Below are 17557 nucleotides of genomic sequence, written 5' to 3'. Positions count from 1 at the left end.
GATTTCTGTCCTCTATCAACATGAATTAGTCATAGGTATACACATGTCTCCTCCCTCCCTAACCTCCCTCCCACCTTCCATCCCATCCCACCCCTCTAGGCTGTCACAGAGCACCAGGTTTGAGCTCCCTGGGTCATTCAGCAAATCCCCACTGGCTATCTGTTTTACATAGGGTAATGAATATGTTTCAGTGCGACTCTCTCAATCTGTCCCACCCTCAACTTCCCCCACTGTGTCAAATTCTGCTCTCTATGTCTGTGTCTCCATTACCATCCTGCAAATAGGTTATCAGTACCATTTTTCTAGATTCCATATATATGCATTATTATATGATATTTGTTTTTTTCTTTCTTACTTCACTCTGTATAATAGGTTCTAGGTTCATTTGCCTCATTAGAACTGACTCAAATATGTTCCTTTTTATAGCTGAGTAATATTCCATTGTATATATGCAGCACAACCTCTTTACCCATTCATCGGCTGATGGACATCTAGGTTGCTTCCATGTCCTAGTTATTGTAAATACAAGGAACCCTGGGAACATGTGTCTTTTTGTCTCATTGTCTTGTTCACCTTGTTCACATGTTCTTTGTTGCTTTTATGGTTTCCTCAGGGTATATGACCTAACAACAGTGGGATTGTTAGGTCATATGGTGGTTTTATTCCTAGCTTTTCTGAGGAATCTCCATTGCTGTTCTCTGGGGGTCCCAAGTGGCACTACTGGTAAAGTACCCTCTTGCCCGTGCAGGAGACATAGAGGTGCAGGTTCAGTCCCTGGGCTGGGAAGATCCCCAGGAGGAGGGCATGCAACCCACTGCAGTACTCTTACCTGGAGAATCCCATGAACAAAGGAGCCTGGCAGGTTACAGTCCATGGGGTCACAAAGAGTCAGACACAACTGAGGTGACAACACGCACACACACACACATCCTGTTCTATATAGTGTCTGTATCAATTTGCATTCCCACCAACAGTGCACTATGGCAAGAGGGTTCCATTTCCTCCACACACTCTCCAGCATTTATTGCTTGTAGATCTTTTGATAATGGCCTTTCTGACCAATGTAATGTGATACGCACTGTATTTTGAATTGCATTTCTCTAATGAGTAAGGGGCTTCCCAGGTGGTGCTAGTGGTAAAGAACCCACCTGCCAAGCAGGAGACCTAAGAGATGCGGGTTCAATCCCTGGGTTGGGAAGATCCCCTGGAGGAGGGCACGGCAACCCACTCCAGTATTCTTGCCTGGAGAATCCCATGGACAGAGGAGCGTGGCAGACTACAGTCCATGCGGTCGTAAAGAGTCAGACTTGACTGAAGCAATGTTGAGCATCTTTTCATGTGTTTATTAGCCATCTATATTTCTTCTTTGGAGAAATGTCTATTTAGGTCTTTAATTTTAAATTTTTTAAAAAAGAAACTTAGCCTTCCAATTGGAAATGATAAAAATTTAGATTTAATGAATAAATCTTTTTATGCCATAGACCTCAATCCTATCAGAAGTAGATAAAAATGAAACTAAAGGTTAAACTTAACCACAACAAATAACAGAAAAAGAGGAATACGATTTACATGAGAGGCTCTAAATATGGTCATGGTCATCTCTCACAAATAAAGACATCTGAGGAGTTAACAAAACAGGACATATTTGCTTAAAGTTTTCAGATCGTCACTGTTTCCCAGTAGACTGGGGTACAGTCAGATGCTATGTATTCACTATTTGTTAAACTACTAATGCTCTGAAGCCTCACTAATTTTTAGAATTCAGTTGCTTAACTAATTATTAGAAGTATTCTGTCTATTATGATAGAATTGCCAAATAGGTCTTCTTTGATGTGTTTGTTTTAAAGCAAGTAAAAATCTAAGATTCCTAATCCTACCGAAAGCAACAGAGGTGGACAGAAGTCTCCCTTAGCCATGCAGACCCTGCAGCCCTTAGCTTCTGTCTTCCATGATACATACACAAGGTCAAGAGAAAGCTTAAAGCAATGCTAATAATAACAATAATAAATAAAAGGGAGAGATAAAAGCCTAACTTTGAAGAGGGGAATCCTAACTGATTATATCCTGGAGGAAAAGGTGTGTTTTGTCTCCATAGGACAATTTTTTACTATTAAAAAGCTTTATTGTGCTGATGATAAACCATCTATTACACATAGTACATAACCCATATATGATAAATTGTCTACTATCTATTACCTATAGAGGAGGAAAGAAGGAAGGCATGCAGGAAGAAAGGAAGGGAGGAGGGAGGAAAGGAATAAGAAGAGAAAAACGCACAAGGATTTCATTACATGAATAAACAAAAACAACCTGGTAAAACTTGGAGAAGCCGAATCCCTAATCTTAACTCTTCAAAAACAAATGTAGCCCTACAAGGAATTTAAGCTCTGTCCCCCCAAACCTATTCACTAAATCACTTAATCACTTCCAGATCTGAAAAGGTTAAACATTTTAATCTGAAAAATATTTCCTAATAAAATATTAACAAGATAAAAGATAATTTTATGATAAAAGAGAGTGAGCCACCTTGACTGAGAAATGTTGAAAAAGGTAGCAATTTGTGGCGAAAACAGAAGTCATTCAGAAAAAAAGGCAGTATTATCTAGTTCACCTTTTGACACGGTGAGTGTCTGCTCAGTAACTATAAAACGTGAGTGACATGGAGAAGAGCAGGGGACTATCACAGTAAAAATATAATTTGATGAATAATTAGATAGAAATCTGAAAATCACATAATCACCAAAGTTGAATGTCAGGCAGATAGTTTGGTAGGGCAGTCAGATGGCTAAGAAAACTCAGAAGTAAAAAAAAGAATGTAAATGCTACAACAATGAAAATTCCCTAAATTATCCTTTTTCATTCTCCTTGGTACAAAGGAAATTCATTAAATGATCATTTTCACACAAAAACATGCAAGTTTCCTATTGAAGCAAATTAGAAGGAAAATAAAATTAAAGAGGTATACATGCTAGAAAGCATTCTTTTTCATTTAAGAGAAAAGAAAAACATTTGCAGGAAAATCAGATTAAGCTACAATATCACCCCCCTCACTTTCAATTCTATCCACAATATTTTGCCTATATTTCTCTATGGCTTCAAGAAAGAAATGATATATCTAAAAGTATGGGTTGAATTACTAATTTATAAAGAATTAGAGAAAAATGTTTTATAATGTCATATAACTGAGGTTAGCAATTGCTTTCTCTACTAAGTTGAGACGCCAGTGCAGAATTCACTTTGTCTAAATACATTAAATGACCAGAAAAAAATCAATATACTTTGAAAACTCACACAGATAAACAAAAAACCATTCTTCTCTTTAGAATCTTTATTTTCATCAGTGAATTGATTTTCTAAACCTTTATGTCTTCTGGATGTCCATTTGGCCAACCAATTCTGTTCATTATTTTCCAACCCAACCTTTAGTTATTAACAAAACTATGCTTCAAAGTACATCCTCATAGTTTTATATCCATAGATGGAGTGTTGAGGATATTCTGTAAGAACTCAAAAGGACCTCAAATTGATATAATAATGGATTGAAAGGTAATTTTAGAGAAGCATAAGCTTCATTCTGAAGTGTCTTTATTTAAAAATCCATCTAATATAGAATGGCAGTTCCTGGCCTATGCCATTTTGATGCAAAAGTTGTTGATTAATAAGTCTCAATGACTCAATTATGCATTTGGTTGCAAACTTTGCTTTTAGTACTCAGAGGGTATCTCCAGGCAAATTTTCAGTTCATTATCAGTTCAAAAGACTGCCCTATTGTACCTTCTGAAGCTACAGTAAATACATTTCCAACTGGTCTCATCATCTTTGATGTCTGACATTTTGTAACAGAGTTTTGAAATCATATTTTATGGCACTGAAGCTGCTAGGGGAAATTTACTGACTTAACAATCCCATTCAACACTTCCCGTCATGTGGAACTGTCCCCAGGACAAGGCAGATTAGTGAATATGAGCTGCTCCAATTTGGCTCAACTGTCAGGCTGAAGTATTCTCCATTACATGGATGGTTGAGATCAGCTGAGTGTGGAATCATTCAATTTATTCTGTGGCACCAATGAAGGAGACCATAAAAGTGACCAGAACTGAATACACTTGAGCAGACTCCCTCCTGCTAGGTTCTGATGAAGCAGCCACACTGAAATCATAAATTGTTACTACTCAATTTATTGCTTAAAGAACTCTCAGCATCTACACTTGTGACCTGTCTTTCGTATCTGCCTCCATTGTAGATTCTGGCCACAGTGAGATAATGGTTACAACTCCATGTAGAGGCCAGTTGATAGCATATGTAGCTTCCTGGTTTCCTATTACACACATTTTTCCTCTCCTGCAAAGTCAATGAATAAAACCAGGCAAAGTATGGAATTCACTTTTAAGTACTCTGTTAGACTTCTTTGAATTTTGACAGTCTACTGACACAGAAGTTAGGATACACACAAGAATAAATTGACTGAAAGAAAATATAAATAGGTTTATGTCTATGGCACCAAAATACTTAACAAAAGGACAAAAATTGTGCAGTAATTATCTGAAAATACATTGGTTTATGGTGTATATACATAGAGCTTTAAACTTGCTATATAGTCAGGAAAAGCTGTGAAAAGAATTGGCAACTTCTTTTAATGAAAATAATTTCCTACACCTGAAAATGGAATTTATCATTCCAGAGGTCAGTAAATTGTGATACTGTATAGGAAGATTAACTTGACATTCTACAAAGAATCTTGTTCAAGGTAAAATGCATAAATTTGAAATTATACTAATAAAAAAGAATACATTTTTTACTTTATAAATTAGATCATATTTAAAGAATATATTGCATGGATAATACATGAAATTTATTTTGTGTCAGCATTTTATCATATAACAATAGATAACTTTTATAAATTTTTATAATAATCTATTATCTAAAATGTCACATTAAGCCTCTAAATGATTAGTATCATTAGACATCTAATGAATGCTTTTACTGATGATGGAAATATGCTTTCCTAAGAGGAATTTCCATTTCTTTTATGTGCAAATTTAGTCAACACAACTTTATATATCAACAGGATTTTTCTAATTTAAATTGAGGGCTTTTTTTTCCCCCTAAAAAATGGAAAAGATTGCCTTTAATTATTATTTTCAATGATATTAGTGCCTTCTAAAAATGTTTAACTTATTGAAATCCTATCAGTCTTCACAAAGTATACACAAATAAGCAGAAAATATTATCATCTCCATTTTATAAATAAAAACTATAGCTAAGCATGAGAAAGTATTTCTAATGAACTTTTTCAAGACTTTGAGCCTGGTCATATTCTTAGATTTTAAGTAACCCAGATTTTAAAATTTGAAGGATCCTTAAAAACTTCATCAGGACGCCTCATCTTATGCATTAAGACACTGGAACGGGGCGAGATGAAACACCTTGCTCAGTGTCATAGAGTGAGACGAGATATTTCTTATGTTTCACAAATATGAACAGAATTTCTATTTCCAAGAACTGGTTAGTTATCATTTTAAAACTAAAGTTTAAAGAGTACAGCACTTTATGTTCCTTTGTAAGTCTATTCTATTATATATTACCAAATGTGGTGGTGATCTTGGGTTTTCCGGTTTTACCCACAAAGGTTTCTGGATTGTTTGCATTGCTTAAGCATGTAATAAAGTTTGAGATATAAAATATATAACCTATGCCTATTTGTTGCATTGGAAGAAGACAAATAAAGATACAAGGTTTCTCTTTGAGATAATGTATGAGATAATATGCCTAACTGACTGAAGTGACTTAGCAGCAGCAGCAGCAAATGTGTATCTTCATATTTTCCCCCAATATCTTACAAAGCATCATCAACAACCTTCCATTACACATTCTCCAACAATAAGATATATAAGGGGAATTTACCTTTTTAGTACATAAACAAACAAACAAAAAAATACCTTAAAATAACTTAACCTCCTATTCCCTACCTAGCATCACTCAATCTAGGGGATCACATCATCTCTACTAAGTTAAGAGGAATCCAAACAATAGATCTTTTGTCAAATGTATTAATGTACTACCAAATCTAATAAATTATGTCACTTCAAAAGGAAGCGGTATTTTAGTAACAAGAATGCAACATCTGTATCACATGAAGACTCCATGATGTCTTCATAGAAAGTAATGTCTTAATCCCCAAAACAATACCAGCACTAGGTAGAAAAATTTTAGACAAAAGCCTTTAAATACTTCCAAATATCACCATGGAAATACTTAAGAATTTTTATTATGCAGAAAATGGAACTTTTTTTTAAATTACTAAGATTATTCCAATCACATTTTCTTGCACACGCTTTATTCATTAGGTCCTCTCTGCATTTTGTAGTTATTTATCCAAATATCAAAGACTTTTTCATGTGTACACTCACCTGCTCAGAAAAGAAGTCACTGTTATCCTCCAGGTATTTACTGAAAGGATTGGGTTCATAGACTTCCTCCTCTTTTTTCAGTAATATTTTGGATTTTACCGGTACAGGGCGAATTACTCCAGGCTTTGTCTTCATGAATGTCAATTATTTTTTAGAAATAAAGAAAAAATACTATTAAAATGAATACATAAGTGTATTAATTCATTCAAACGTTCTCATAGCAATTTATTATTTTTAATTTTTTCATGATTTTATAAATACATAAATACCCAGAAATCAAAAGATTTTAACTAAAGTAGCTTTAGTTTTAAGTGACCTGTTATACAGTAATCAATTTAAAAAGATCTACTATCATGAATTTCAAAATGCCAAAACATCTTCATCTGTCTAGTTAAGTATCTTTACCAGCACTTTCAGCCAATAAATATTTCATTTGACAAATATTTAGTGACGGCATCCTCAGGGCCAGGCAGCATACCCATTTGGGGCATGATAGGAGAGATGAATTTGGTACAATTCACTAAGCCCACAACAACTTTCTTCTTCTGGAAACTGCCCCCACCCCCTGCACCCTAAAATCCCAGAATCCATGTTCAGACTCCCTATAATGAAAACAGGCAGGGGTGGCGTTCTGACCCAAGAGGGTAGGGGCTTCTCCCAAGAATATGGAGCAGGGCTTTAATCTGCTGTTTATTCATGCTAGGAGATGGAAATGATACTATGTAAATCTGGGAGATTTGGGAAAGCCTTACTCTGCCATAAAAGCAGATCTGATAAGAACAAGAAAAATACAGCAAAGTATAGGGAGAAGCAGCCGGTAGAGGAAACACAGTTGAGGGCTTTCCAGAACTGAAATCCAAAACATCCTTGGAACCAAGCAGGATTTCTGGTCCAAGACTCCCTGAGACTTTCTTTTCTTTAATACAAAATTCCCTTTTGTAAACTCAGTTTGACTTCTATAATTTGCAATCAAAAGAGTCTGAGTGAATAGGCCAGTCATTCAAAACTCACGGATTTATACCCAACATCAGTTAGACAAGAGAGGGAAAGGGAGAAGTCTAGTTTGGGGCAATTTCAAAATGATGTTTCACAAACACAAAAGTCTTGTTACACTGTAAAATGTCACAAAATGATGGCTAAGTTTACAGAAACATCCCAAACAATAATTCGATAAAAAGTTGTGACATTTTTTTCTGTGTGAGCACTTTGCTGTAATCATTCTTATCAGGTCCATTTCTTTTCAGAAAATAGAAAATTAGCTCTCCTCAGTCTGTGCTGATGCTCACTAGTTAAGCCTTAAGGATGAATATCTATCTTGCTGCCGTACAAGCCGTTGGTTATGTTTTGAGGCTTGAATAAGTACCACTCTGCAACAATTTTTTTCAGCTCATATTTTCCCAGGTGACTTTCATTTCTATGCCAACTGGGCAAATAAAGATGGAAGAAAGTCTCTATCTTCCACAGGCTGGGCTGGGAAATAGCTCCCATTTAAGAAACTAATTTCTTTCCAGAGGGGAAAAGTAAGCAAGTATTAGGTTGGTCCAAAAGTAATTGCAATTTTGCATTGCTGAACTTTGCTGTTTGATATTGGAGTGCCTTCTCAGATGAACGGGGTTATGTTATACATCATTTTAATGTGCATTTCTTGCTTTATGTTTTTTGCTGATGAGTTACTACTTGCTGCGTATTTGATATCTATTTTAGACTAGGGAAATGATTTTAGACCAAAAGCAAATTTGAGCAATTTTCTTATTCAAGTTCAAGATTGTAAAGCAGCGGAAACAACTTGCAGCATCAACAATATATTTTGCCCAGGAATTGCTAATGAACATAGAGTGCAGTGGTGGCTCAAGAAGTTTTGCAAAGGAGACGAGAGATTTGAAGACTAGGAGTGCAGTGGTCAGCCATCAGAAGTTGACAGCAACCAACTAAGAGCCATCATCGAAGTTGATCCTCTTACAACTATGTGAGAAGCTGCTGAAGAACTCAGTGTTGACCATTCTATTGTCATTTGGCATGTGAAGCAAATTAGGTGTAAAAGCTTTGATAAGTGGGTGCCTCGCGAGCTGACTGCAAATCAAAAAGATCATCATTTTTAAGTGTTATCTTCTCTTATTCTATGCAACAAACAAACCATTTCTCAATCAGATTGTGATGTGTGATGAAAAGTAGATTTTATACAACAATCAACAATGACCAGCTCAGTGGCTGGACTGAGAAGAAGCCCCAAAACATTTCCCAAAGCCAAGCTTGCACCAATAAAAGGTAATGGTCACTGTTTGGTGATCCACTACAGCTTTCTGCATCCCAGCAAAACCATTATATCTGAGAAGTATGCTCAGTAAATTGATGAGATGCACTGAAAACTGTAATGCCTGCAGCCAACACTGGTCAACAGAATGGGCCCAATTTTTCTCCACAACAATAATAAACCACGTATCACACAACCAGTGCTCCAAAAGTTGAACAAATCTGGCAACACTACAGTCACCTGACCTCTCTCCAACTGATTACCCCTTCTTCAAGCATCTCAACAACTTTTTGCAGGGGAAAGGCTTCCACAACCAGCAGGAGGTAAAAGATGCTTTCCAAGAGTTCGTCAAATCCTGAAGCATGGATTTTTACGCTACAGGAATAAACAAATGTATTTCTCACTGACAAAAACGTGCTGTTTGTAATGGTTCCTATTTTGATTAATAAAGATGTGTTTGAGCCTAGTTACAATGATTGAAAATTCACAGTCCAAGACCGCAATTACCTTTTCACCAACCTAATAACACCCAATTATATGTTAAACTGCACAGGTGAGTATACACATGAGAGTCATATCCTCCAATGAACCAACGCAAGAACAAAGCCCAGGCAACTACTGACTTCTGCAGCCACCTGTAATGGGGAAGCCTGATATCTCGGTCATGATGCAAAACTGTCCAGATTTCAGGCCTCTCTTTTCCACACAACTTCCTATTACATTTCTCGTTCCTGCCGCTTCTGCTCCTGCTCCTTCTCCTAATCTCCTCCTCTTTTGGAAAGTAGGAAATCAGTACAACCCTAGTACTTAGGGTTTACCAGGTTCTAAAGCCAGCATGGAATTGTAGGAACTAAGCTTGACAGCAGCAGCAGAAAGATGAAAGCAGAGGCGAGGAATCTGGCCAGATGCACTTGATATGCTAGAAGACTCTCCCTGCCAGGAAAACAAGATCCCCTGGTCCCTGCATTGCTAGCAGGTTGACGTGTTGGGTTATCCTGACCTGCAACCTTCCACTCAGATCATTTCTCTTGGTTTCTTCATCCTCCAGGGTGAATCCAGAAAAGACACTCTTCTGGTTGGCTGGATATCAAACATTAATAGCTTTAATATCAGAATCAGTTACTTATATTTCATATTTGTTTCTCTACCAGGCCTTATGCTTTATGTTGCTATGAACTTCCTGAATCTGATGGTTGTCTGACCATTCAACAATGATTCTTTCCCTATTTTCTCTACTTCAGATTTTCTATTAGAAAATAGAAAAATATTTTCTAATTATAATTAGTCTAGTTAGATTCTCTATTTCAGATTTTCCAGGTGCTCTTTACTTGGACTCAGTGTCCCTAGTCTTGGTCTACCAGAAGTCTCTGAATTTTCCTCCTTCTGGTTTGCTTCCTTGGTCTCAGAACTGTTGCCCCGCCTGATTCTTCCATTATATTCACCACCTCTTTGTTTAATCATGAGTTTTTTTTTCTTTTTCTTTTTTTTTCCCCCTGAACCTTAACTTGCTGTCACTCACCAGTCAGCATTTAATGGACAGGGAAGTCAACTCCATGCAAAAGAATACTAAACATAGTTTGCCTTTGACATTGTTCACACTTCCCATCCTGTAACCTTTACCCACACCCTCCATACCTAACTGTGGCTCAGTGTTTGGTAAAGCTGGAACTCAAAGCTTGGCAGCCCAATTCTGAACCTCATCCACTCTCCATGAACCATGGTACACAATCAGTCCTGACCAAGGCAGGCCTCTGCACCTACCCATACCATTCTACTACCGCTTCGAAACCTGCCTCAAAGGTTGAGCACTCTAGATAAGACTCCAGTTCTATATATTACTGGCACCACATTCAATATGTTACATTGATTATCTCAGTTCCTCTTCTCAACACCCTGTGAAAGAGTCAGAATCAGTAACATGCCAAAGCCATGCAGTTAATATGTGAACAACTCAAGATTTAATCCAAGTCTGGTCTGATCATAAGCCCAGGATTTTAATTGCTCTGGATGATTCATTTTTAGCTGCTAAAACACTGACAAATCCAGCTAGAGTCAACAGTGATACAAATATCATTCTGACACCAGGAAAAGTCACTCCATCTAAACGGAGAAATAAAACAGGTAATAACTCCCCTTCTCAGCACAAAGGACACAGGAAGAAAAATAAGAAAGTTCTTCAAAAAGCAAATTTCGATGTATTGTGATGAACCTCTTGAGAAATTATTTACACTGTACATAAGACTTTTTTTTTTCTCTTTTAGAGCTATATTTTGGGGGAATAATTGCTAATCTTTTCATTCTTGCTATTAAAACATTTTCCCCACATTCAGAAAAATAGAATTATCATTGTAGAAGGGATGACCAGACATTTTATTTTTAACTAGAACCAGAATATTATGATTTTGATTAGTTATTACAGTTTTAAAATCTGAGAACCTCATTAGAGCCAGGTGAATATGTGGGCTTTTAGTGGATGGATACTCTGCCTGTTTGTATTCTTCTTGACACAATTCCAAGAGTGCTAGACTCCAACAATCACAGAGAACTCTACTCTCCATTTGCTTTGAAGAGCAGAGTAGCTCATACAGTACTGATAAATTCTCTGCTTTAAACTAAAATATAGCTGATTTACAATGTATTAGTTTCAGATGTACAGCAAAGTGATTCAGTTACACATATACATATATAATGTACATATGTAATTATGTATGTATTCTTGACATTTTTGAAGTGCCTCAAAGACAAAACAATCATTGTCTTAGAGCTCTGAAGCATCTTTCTATCAGATCATCTATCAGATGCTCTCTGGAGCCATTTTTCCAGTTGAGATCTAGTCTATGTCTGGAAATGCAGTGTCTACACAGAGGTGAACAAGACATACCTCGTGTTCTCAGAGGGCTCACAGTTCAGGCGAGTTAAGCACATTACAACCACCATGTAAGTCAAGCCACATCACTGGACTCCTCTCAAAGCTCCTCTCTAACTCCACCTTCTCACTTAGAATAAAAGCTAAAACCCTTACAGTGCCTGCAGGGAGACCTACTCTTTCACTCCCCAAACAGCCTCCCATTTCCCATCATATCTCCTGCTCTAGACCTTCTCTCTCCCTCACTGTCCCCTCTGGTACACACTGTGTCTTCCCTCCTCTGGAGTTTGAACTTGGCCTTCACATTGTCTGGAACGCTCTTCTCCCTTTCTGGGACACTCTTTCAATTCTTCATGTCTCTGCTCAAATGCCACCTTATTATCAGATAGGTCTTCTCTAATGATCTGTATAAAAGATCTTACTTGCCCTATTTTTTTTTTTCCATCTGACCTCAGTTGACGTTTATTTTCTTGCTTCCTCCACTGGAATGTAAGCTCTGTGAAGCCAGAGATCATTGTTTTCTTCACTATTGCCCTTCTAACACCTAGAACTGTGTTAGGAACCTAGTAGATGCTGAACAGACATTTGAAGGATAAATAAACTAATTTACAGGCAGAAGCTCAATATGTAGGCTATAATCCAACATTAAAGCCTTAAAAAATTTTGACTGCCCATTTAGTGTCTCCTCTCATTTTTCTTGGACTTCCCAGATGGCGCTAGTGGTAACAAAAACAAAAACAAAACCTGCCTGCCATCGCAGGGGATATAAGAGACATGGGTTCAATCCCTGGGTTGGGAAAATCCTGTTACTGTAGTGCTTTTGCCTGGAGAGTTTCATGGACAGAGGAACCTGATAGGCTATAGTTCATGGGGTTGCAAAGAGTCAGACATGCCTGAAGTGACTTAGCGTGAACACACTTATTTTTCTTGGACTGACTTTTTGATTACAGTATAACTAAGGAAAAGGGAACACTATAAGAAAGAAGATCCACACTACCTCTCACCCCTAGAGATCTAGAAGAAGGAATGTGGATTAGTGAGCTCCACCTTCAGAGATGAGTAGAAACCAGAAGTTACCATCTTTGATGATACAGGAAGTCAAGACCAGGGACCACATCTTTAAGGACTTTGCAAGATTTTAACTCTATTTTTTAAAAATAATTTATTTTCCCCCGTTTGATTACAGTGATAAGCAATAAAATTAACAACACCAGAAGACAATGATGTCATGTTCTCTGGAGAATTCGAGAGTGGGTGAGACTTGGGAGATCACATCTAACTCTATTCTTAGTCTTAATGGAGAAAAAGCCCAAGAGATGCAGTATGTGGAGTCCCAGAGCCTGGAGGCAGGTTTTAATGGCCTGTGGGGCGCTGGTTCCGCTGTTCACACTGATCAAGCAAACACTAACCCGAGAGCATTGTTACTTGTGCACTGTGAAAAACAGACATTGTCTATGTCCTTTGGAACTTATAACTCTAAGACAACAGGTTGGTATTGCCTCTGGCTGGAGACCAAAGTTGAAAAGTAACTGCCAGCACTGATCTAGAGAACGCATTATATAGATAATGCCTTCTTAAAACAACATCTTTCTTAAATTAACTCCAACTAGCAGACTGTGTTTTTAACTGCCTTTGACTGCAGTAGCAAGCTCTCAGGTCATGTGATTAGAAAACAAAATGGCAACAACAACAAAAATCAGCAAGGAAATAACAGAACATAGCGCATAGAAAATCCACGGGTCTGGCTAGGAATTCTACTGATTTGATGGATCTGAACAGTGTGAAAGTACCATCGCTACTTCTTTTAGCCATTTGCTTCTGTCTTGCCTATATTCGCCAGTGCTTTTGGTTTTGTTTTTTAAGTTACTGGGGCAACAAACTCAAAGAAATGCAAAAACATTCTCCTAGTCAAGATTGTGGACAGAAGCAACATTTTCTAAATCATTTAGCTGATTCACTCGTTCAATTAATAAATGTTCATTAACTCCAATTCTTTTTTAAATAAAAATGTTAATGTGCTTATAGCAAATACTTAAGCTTTTTTTCTCTCAAAGAAATATCTCAAATTTTAAAACATTATAGTACAGAGTGAAGCTTCCAAGATTGGGGAGGAGGGTGTGGACAGATTTTAATACCACCCATTAGCTATAGGACTTTTGAGATATGGTAGACTTCAGAGTGTTTTTCATCAGAATAATGGAAATAACAATTCCTGCCATACTAAGTTACAAAGTGACTGTGCAAATCTAATAAGATAATATGCATGACAGAACTTTGTAAAGAGAAAATAGCATAGAAGGAAATTGAAAAAGAAAAAAATTCTTTCCTTTTTCTTGCTTTTGTATTTATAATTCAGAGTACTGATACCAAAGGATCTTGATTACTCAGGAAAATGTTTATCTGATGAGCTTTTGAAAAAATGTTTGTTTTTTTTTTTAATTTTATTTTATTTATTTTTTTTTTTTAGTTTTTTTTTTAAATTTTAAAATCTTTAATTCTTACATGCGTTCCCAAACATGAACCCCTCTCCCACCTCCTTCCCCATAACTTCTCTGTGGGTCATCCCCATGCACCAGCCCCAAGCATGCTGTATCCTGCGTCAGACATAGACTGTTTTTTTGATTACTATGATAGTTGTATTACAATAAAATATACAAGATTTCAATCATTATAAACCTATTCCACAGCTCAGAAAACATCTTTTGAAATGTACACAACATAGATTGGCCAGATTGAAATATCTCAGTGGTTAAAGAGAAGCCAATAGCGTGACTCAAACCTGAGGAGGTATCCATGACAAACACTGGCACACTTAAGCATGTTGTGTCAAGGCAAATTAGTCGAGAATAAACTGCCTTTAAGTTTAAAGAAGGCATGAGTTCTACACAAAAGCTTGCAGGGCTGCCATTTCTGAACAACAGAGACCTCAAGGGCTCTTAGAAGAATAGTCATGCGCCACTAAAACCAGACACATCAGCAGGCTTTCAGAACCGGGAACAAAACACATGAAAGGTTAAGTACTCTTCTGTATCATGTTCCAGTAAGATGCACTTTGCTCTTACCTGTATGTAGTCATGTGGTTTATTAAATCTGTTGTACTCTCTAGATTCAGTGTTGCATCTTGGGCAACAATGAGCATTCTGCAGTGGCATAAAATTTCAAAAGCAAAAGGCAGTGTCTTCTAACCTTAGGTTCCCCATCTAACTGCCAAAGAAGACCAGTGCTTACCCATCGTGTTGAGCCCAACCTGTTTTCTTACTCAGAGAAAAAAGACACCGCCAGCCTCTGTTAATACTGTGATGACCCAGTCCAGGAATTAGGAAAGCTTTGTGAAGGGTCAGCCTAGATCCTGGATCTTCCTTTCCTTTGGTTCCCTTTCGGATAACAAGGGATTCACTGTCCACAGGTGTGAAGCCTCAGTACTCTACTGGACTCAACCCAGTCCCTCCTCTTTGGGACGTGATCATATGTGCCCAGTGAAGGTCACACTTCCATAGAGTCCTGATTTCCCAACAGCCTTTTTTTTTTTTTTGCCTCCTTGAATTATCTAAAATCAATAATGATATCTTTTTAAAAGTCACACAACAAAGATGAGCATGAACCCTGTGATCTTAGATAATCTATTCAAACTCTATGACCCTCTTTCTTTATCTGTGAAATGGCCACAAAGTAAACAGAGACATAATTGGTGAACAAGTTTCAAAAGGATCCCCAAAACACTTCTTTCTGAGCCTAATATTATATAACTTGGCTTGCAGGGTAAACAGTGGAAATATTTTAATAGTAAGGGGAAAGATCACATTTCTTTTCTTCCTTGAAGTGTTGAATTGGCATAATTATAATGTAATCAGGTAAGCCAAGTTAAAAAGAAAAAAGGTGAAAAAAAAGTTTGATTTTTTTCTTGGTCTTTTTGTTAATTTTTTAATTGAAAGATAATTGCCTTACAGAATTGTGTTGGATTCTGCCAAACCTCAACATGAATCAGCCATAGGTATACATACGTCCCCTCCCTCTTCAGCCTCCTTCCCATCTCCCTCCCCACAACACCCCTCTAGGCTGTCTCAGGGCCCCTGTTTGAGTTTCCTGAGCCATACAGCAAACTCCCGCTGGCTCCTTGTTTTCCACACGGTAATTTAAGTTTCCACATTAGTCTCTCCATACGTCCCACCCTCTCCTTCCTTCTCAGCCCTACCCCACCCTGCCGTGTCCATCAGTCTGCTCTCTATGTCTGTGTCTCTGTTGCTGCCCTGCAAATAATTTCACCAGCACCATCTTTCTAGATTCCAGATGTATGTGTTAGTATATGATATTTACCTTTCCTTTTCTGAAGTAAGTACTTTACTCCGTATGACAGGCTCTAGGTTCATCCACCTCATTAGAACTGACTCAAATGTGTTACTTTTAATGGCTGAGTAAAAAGCCAAAGCTCAAAAACAAAATGGCTTCTGTATTAAGCTTAGGCTACCATAGCAATCCATCATTTATTTTCACTTCAAACAATTTATTACATTTCTCCCCTAAAATGGAGTCAAATAATTTTAATTAACTGCTTATTTCATGCAAAGTGTACAATATTTATTTATATAATTTAACCATAGTCTATCATATGTTCCCCTAAATTTTGTTTTCCTGTGTTATACACATGTTTACACATGTATAAACAAAAAGCAATACATATACATGTGTATGTGCCATCAGAATTACCTGTAATATGGCATTTATATGCATAGCATATGTTACAAACACACACATTAAAATGTGTGTGTATATATATATATATATACACATATTCATTTTTCAAAGGTATCCTTATTTGCTCATTTTATTCAGAACTTAACTCAAAAGAGAATTCATAATGGCAAATATTGGAAATCCACTCATAAAAATGAAAAATTATAATTTAATTCATAAATGACAATACTTAAGGGCAGAAATATTATAAATTCTTTAAAAGCAAATTTATACAGTAACACTAGTATGTAATTATTTCTATATTATTCCATACTCAGGGAATGTAAGTACAGGGTTAATGCGATGAGATAAAAGTCAGTGATTAAACTGAATAATTACATCAGTCCAAGAGATGTTCTTTTTGTGTGTGATAGCTTGCTTGAGAATAATCACTTCACAAACCTACCTAGATCTCAAGTGCATTTGGGGATTAAAACTTAATTTAAAACTTGGCTAAAAAATTCCTTGAATTCTCTATAGAAAAGGTCTAAAGTAAATGCAAAAAAATTATCATCAACATCAGTTAAAGCAATGCTTTGCATTTTCTCCCCTAGAGAACACAAGAGTCAAATTCATAGAATTATTTTATTAGGCCAAAAAAAGTTCATTATCACATTTACAATGAGCCATTCATACTATATCTTATTTCATGAAATCATATTTGCTTTCTTAAAATGTTTTATAAAATATTATATCAAGACTGACATCTATACATATATCAATCATATATCTGTATATATACCATATACATGTCAGTCTGATAATACATATATACATTCACACACAGTCAACACCTAAAATCTGTTTTGTGTGTACTATGTTGAGTATACAAATATTTCTTGATTTTCAAACATTACTCTCAAGAAACATGTACATATATCATTATTTTAAATATTAAAATAGCTGTAACAATAGTTCCATATCTAAAGTGGGGAACTGCTCAACTTCATAATGTTAGCATAGTGCTTGTTTCCATGGCAACGCCTTCGCTCCCTTGAGCTAGTAACCATGGACTCTGCCCTAGAGAGGCTTGGACAGAGTGTAATTGAATGTTTTCATTGTTCAGTTAGGAAATTGAAGCCCAGGTTCTCAGATTCCTGACTTCTCAATGTCCAGTAGTTAGTGTCACAGCAGGAAGTAAAAGGTAGGTCTTCTGGCCCCTGTTCCAGCATCCTTTCAACTATGTTATACTGCCTGCCGGAGAAGGCAATGGCACCCCACTCCAGTACTCTTGCCTGGAAAATCCCATGGACGGAGGAGTCTGGTAGGCTGCAGTCCATGGGATCGCTAAGAGTCGGA

The 17557-nt window shown here is 36.8% G+C and overlaps 1 protein-coding gene across 14 annotated transcripts in view; it reads right to left on the bottom strand.

Annotated features, from left to right (window-relative positions):
- Positions 1–17557, bottom strand: part of MLIP (muscular LMNA interacting protein) — a 306379-nt gene that overhangs the window by 53566 nt on the left and 235256 nt on the right. For all 14 annotated transcript variants that reach the window (XM_018039224.1, XM_005696194.3, XM_013973909.2 and 11 more), the window contains one exon: positions 6411–6539. In XM_018039224.1, the coding sequence (XP_017894713.1) occupies positions 6411–6539 (129 nt within the window). The remainder of the gene's footprint in view (positions 1–6410; positions 6540–17557) is intronic.

Source organism: Capra hircus, chromosome 23, assembly GCF_001704415.2.
Source record: "Capra hircus breed San Clemente chromosome 23, ASM170441v1, whole genome shotgun sequence".
In the NCBI taxonomy this organism is placed as follows: domain Eukaryota; kingdom Metazoa; phylum Chordata; class Mammalia; order Artiodactyla; family Bovidae; genus Capra; species Capra hircus.
Note: the sequence above shows the minus strand (reverse complement) of the source record. Positions and strands in the feature narration are given on the sequence as shown.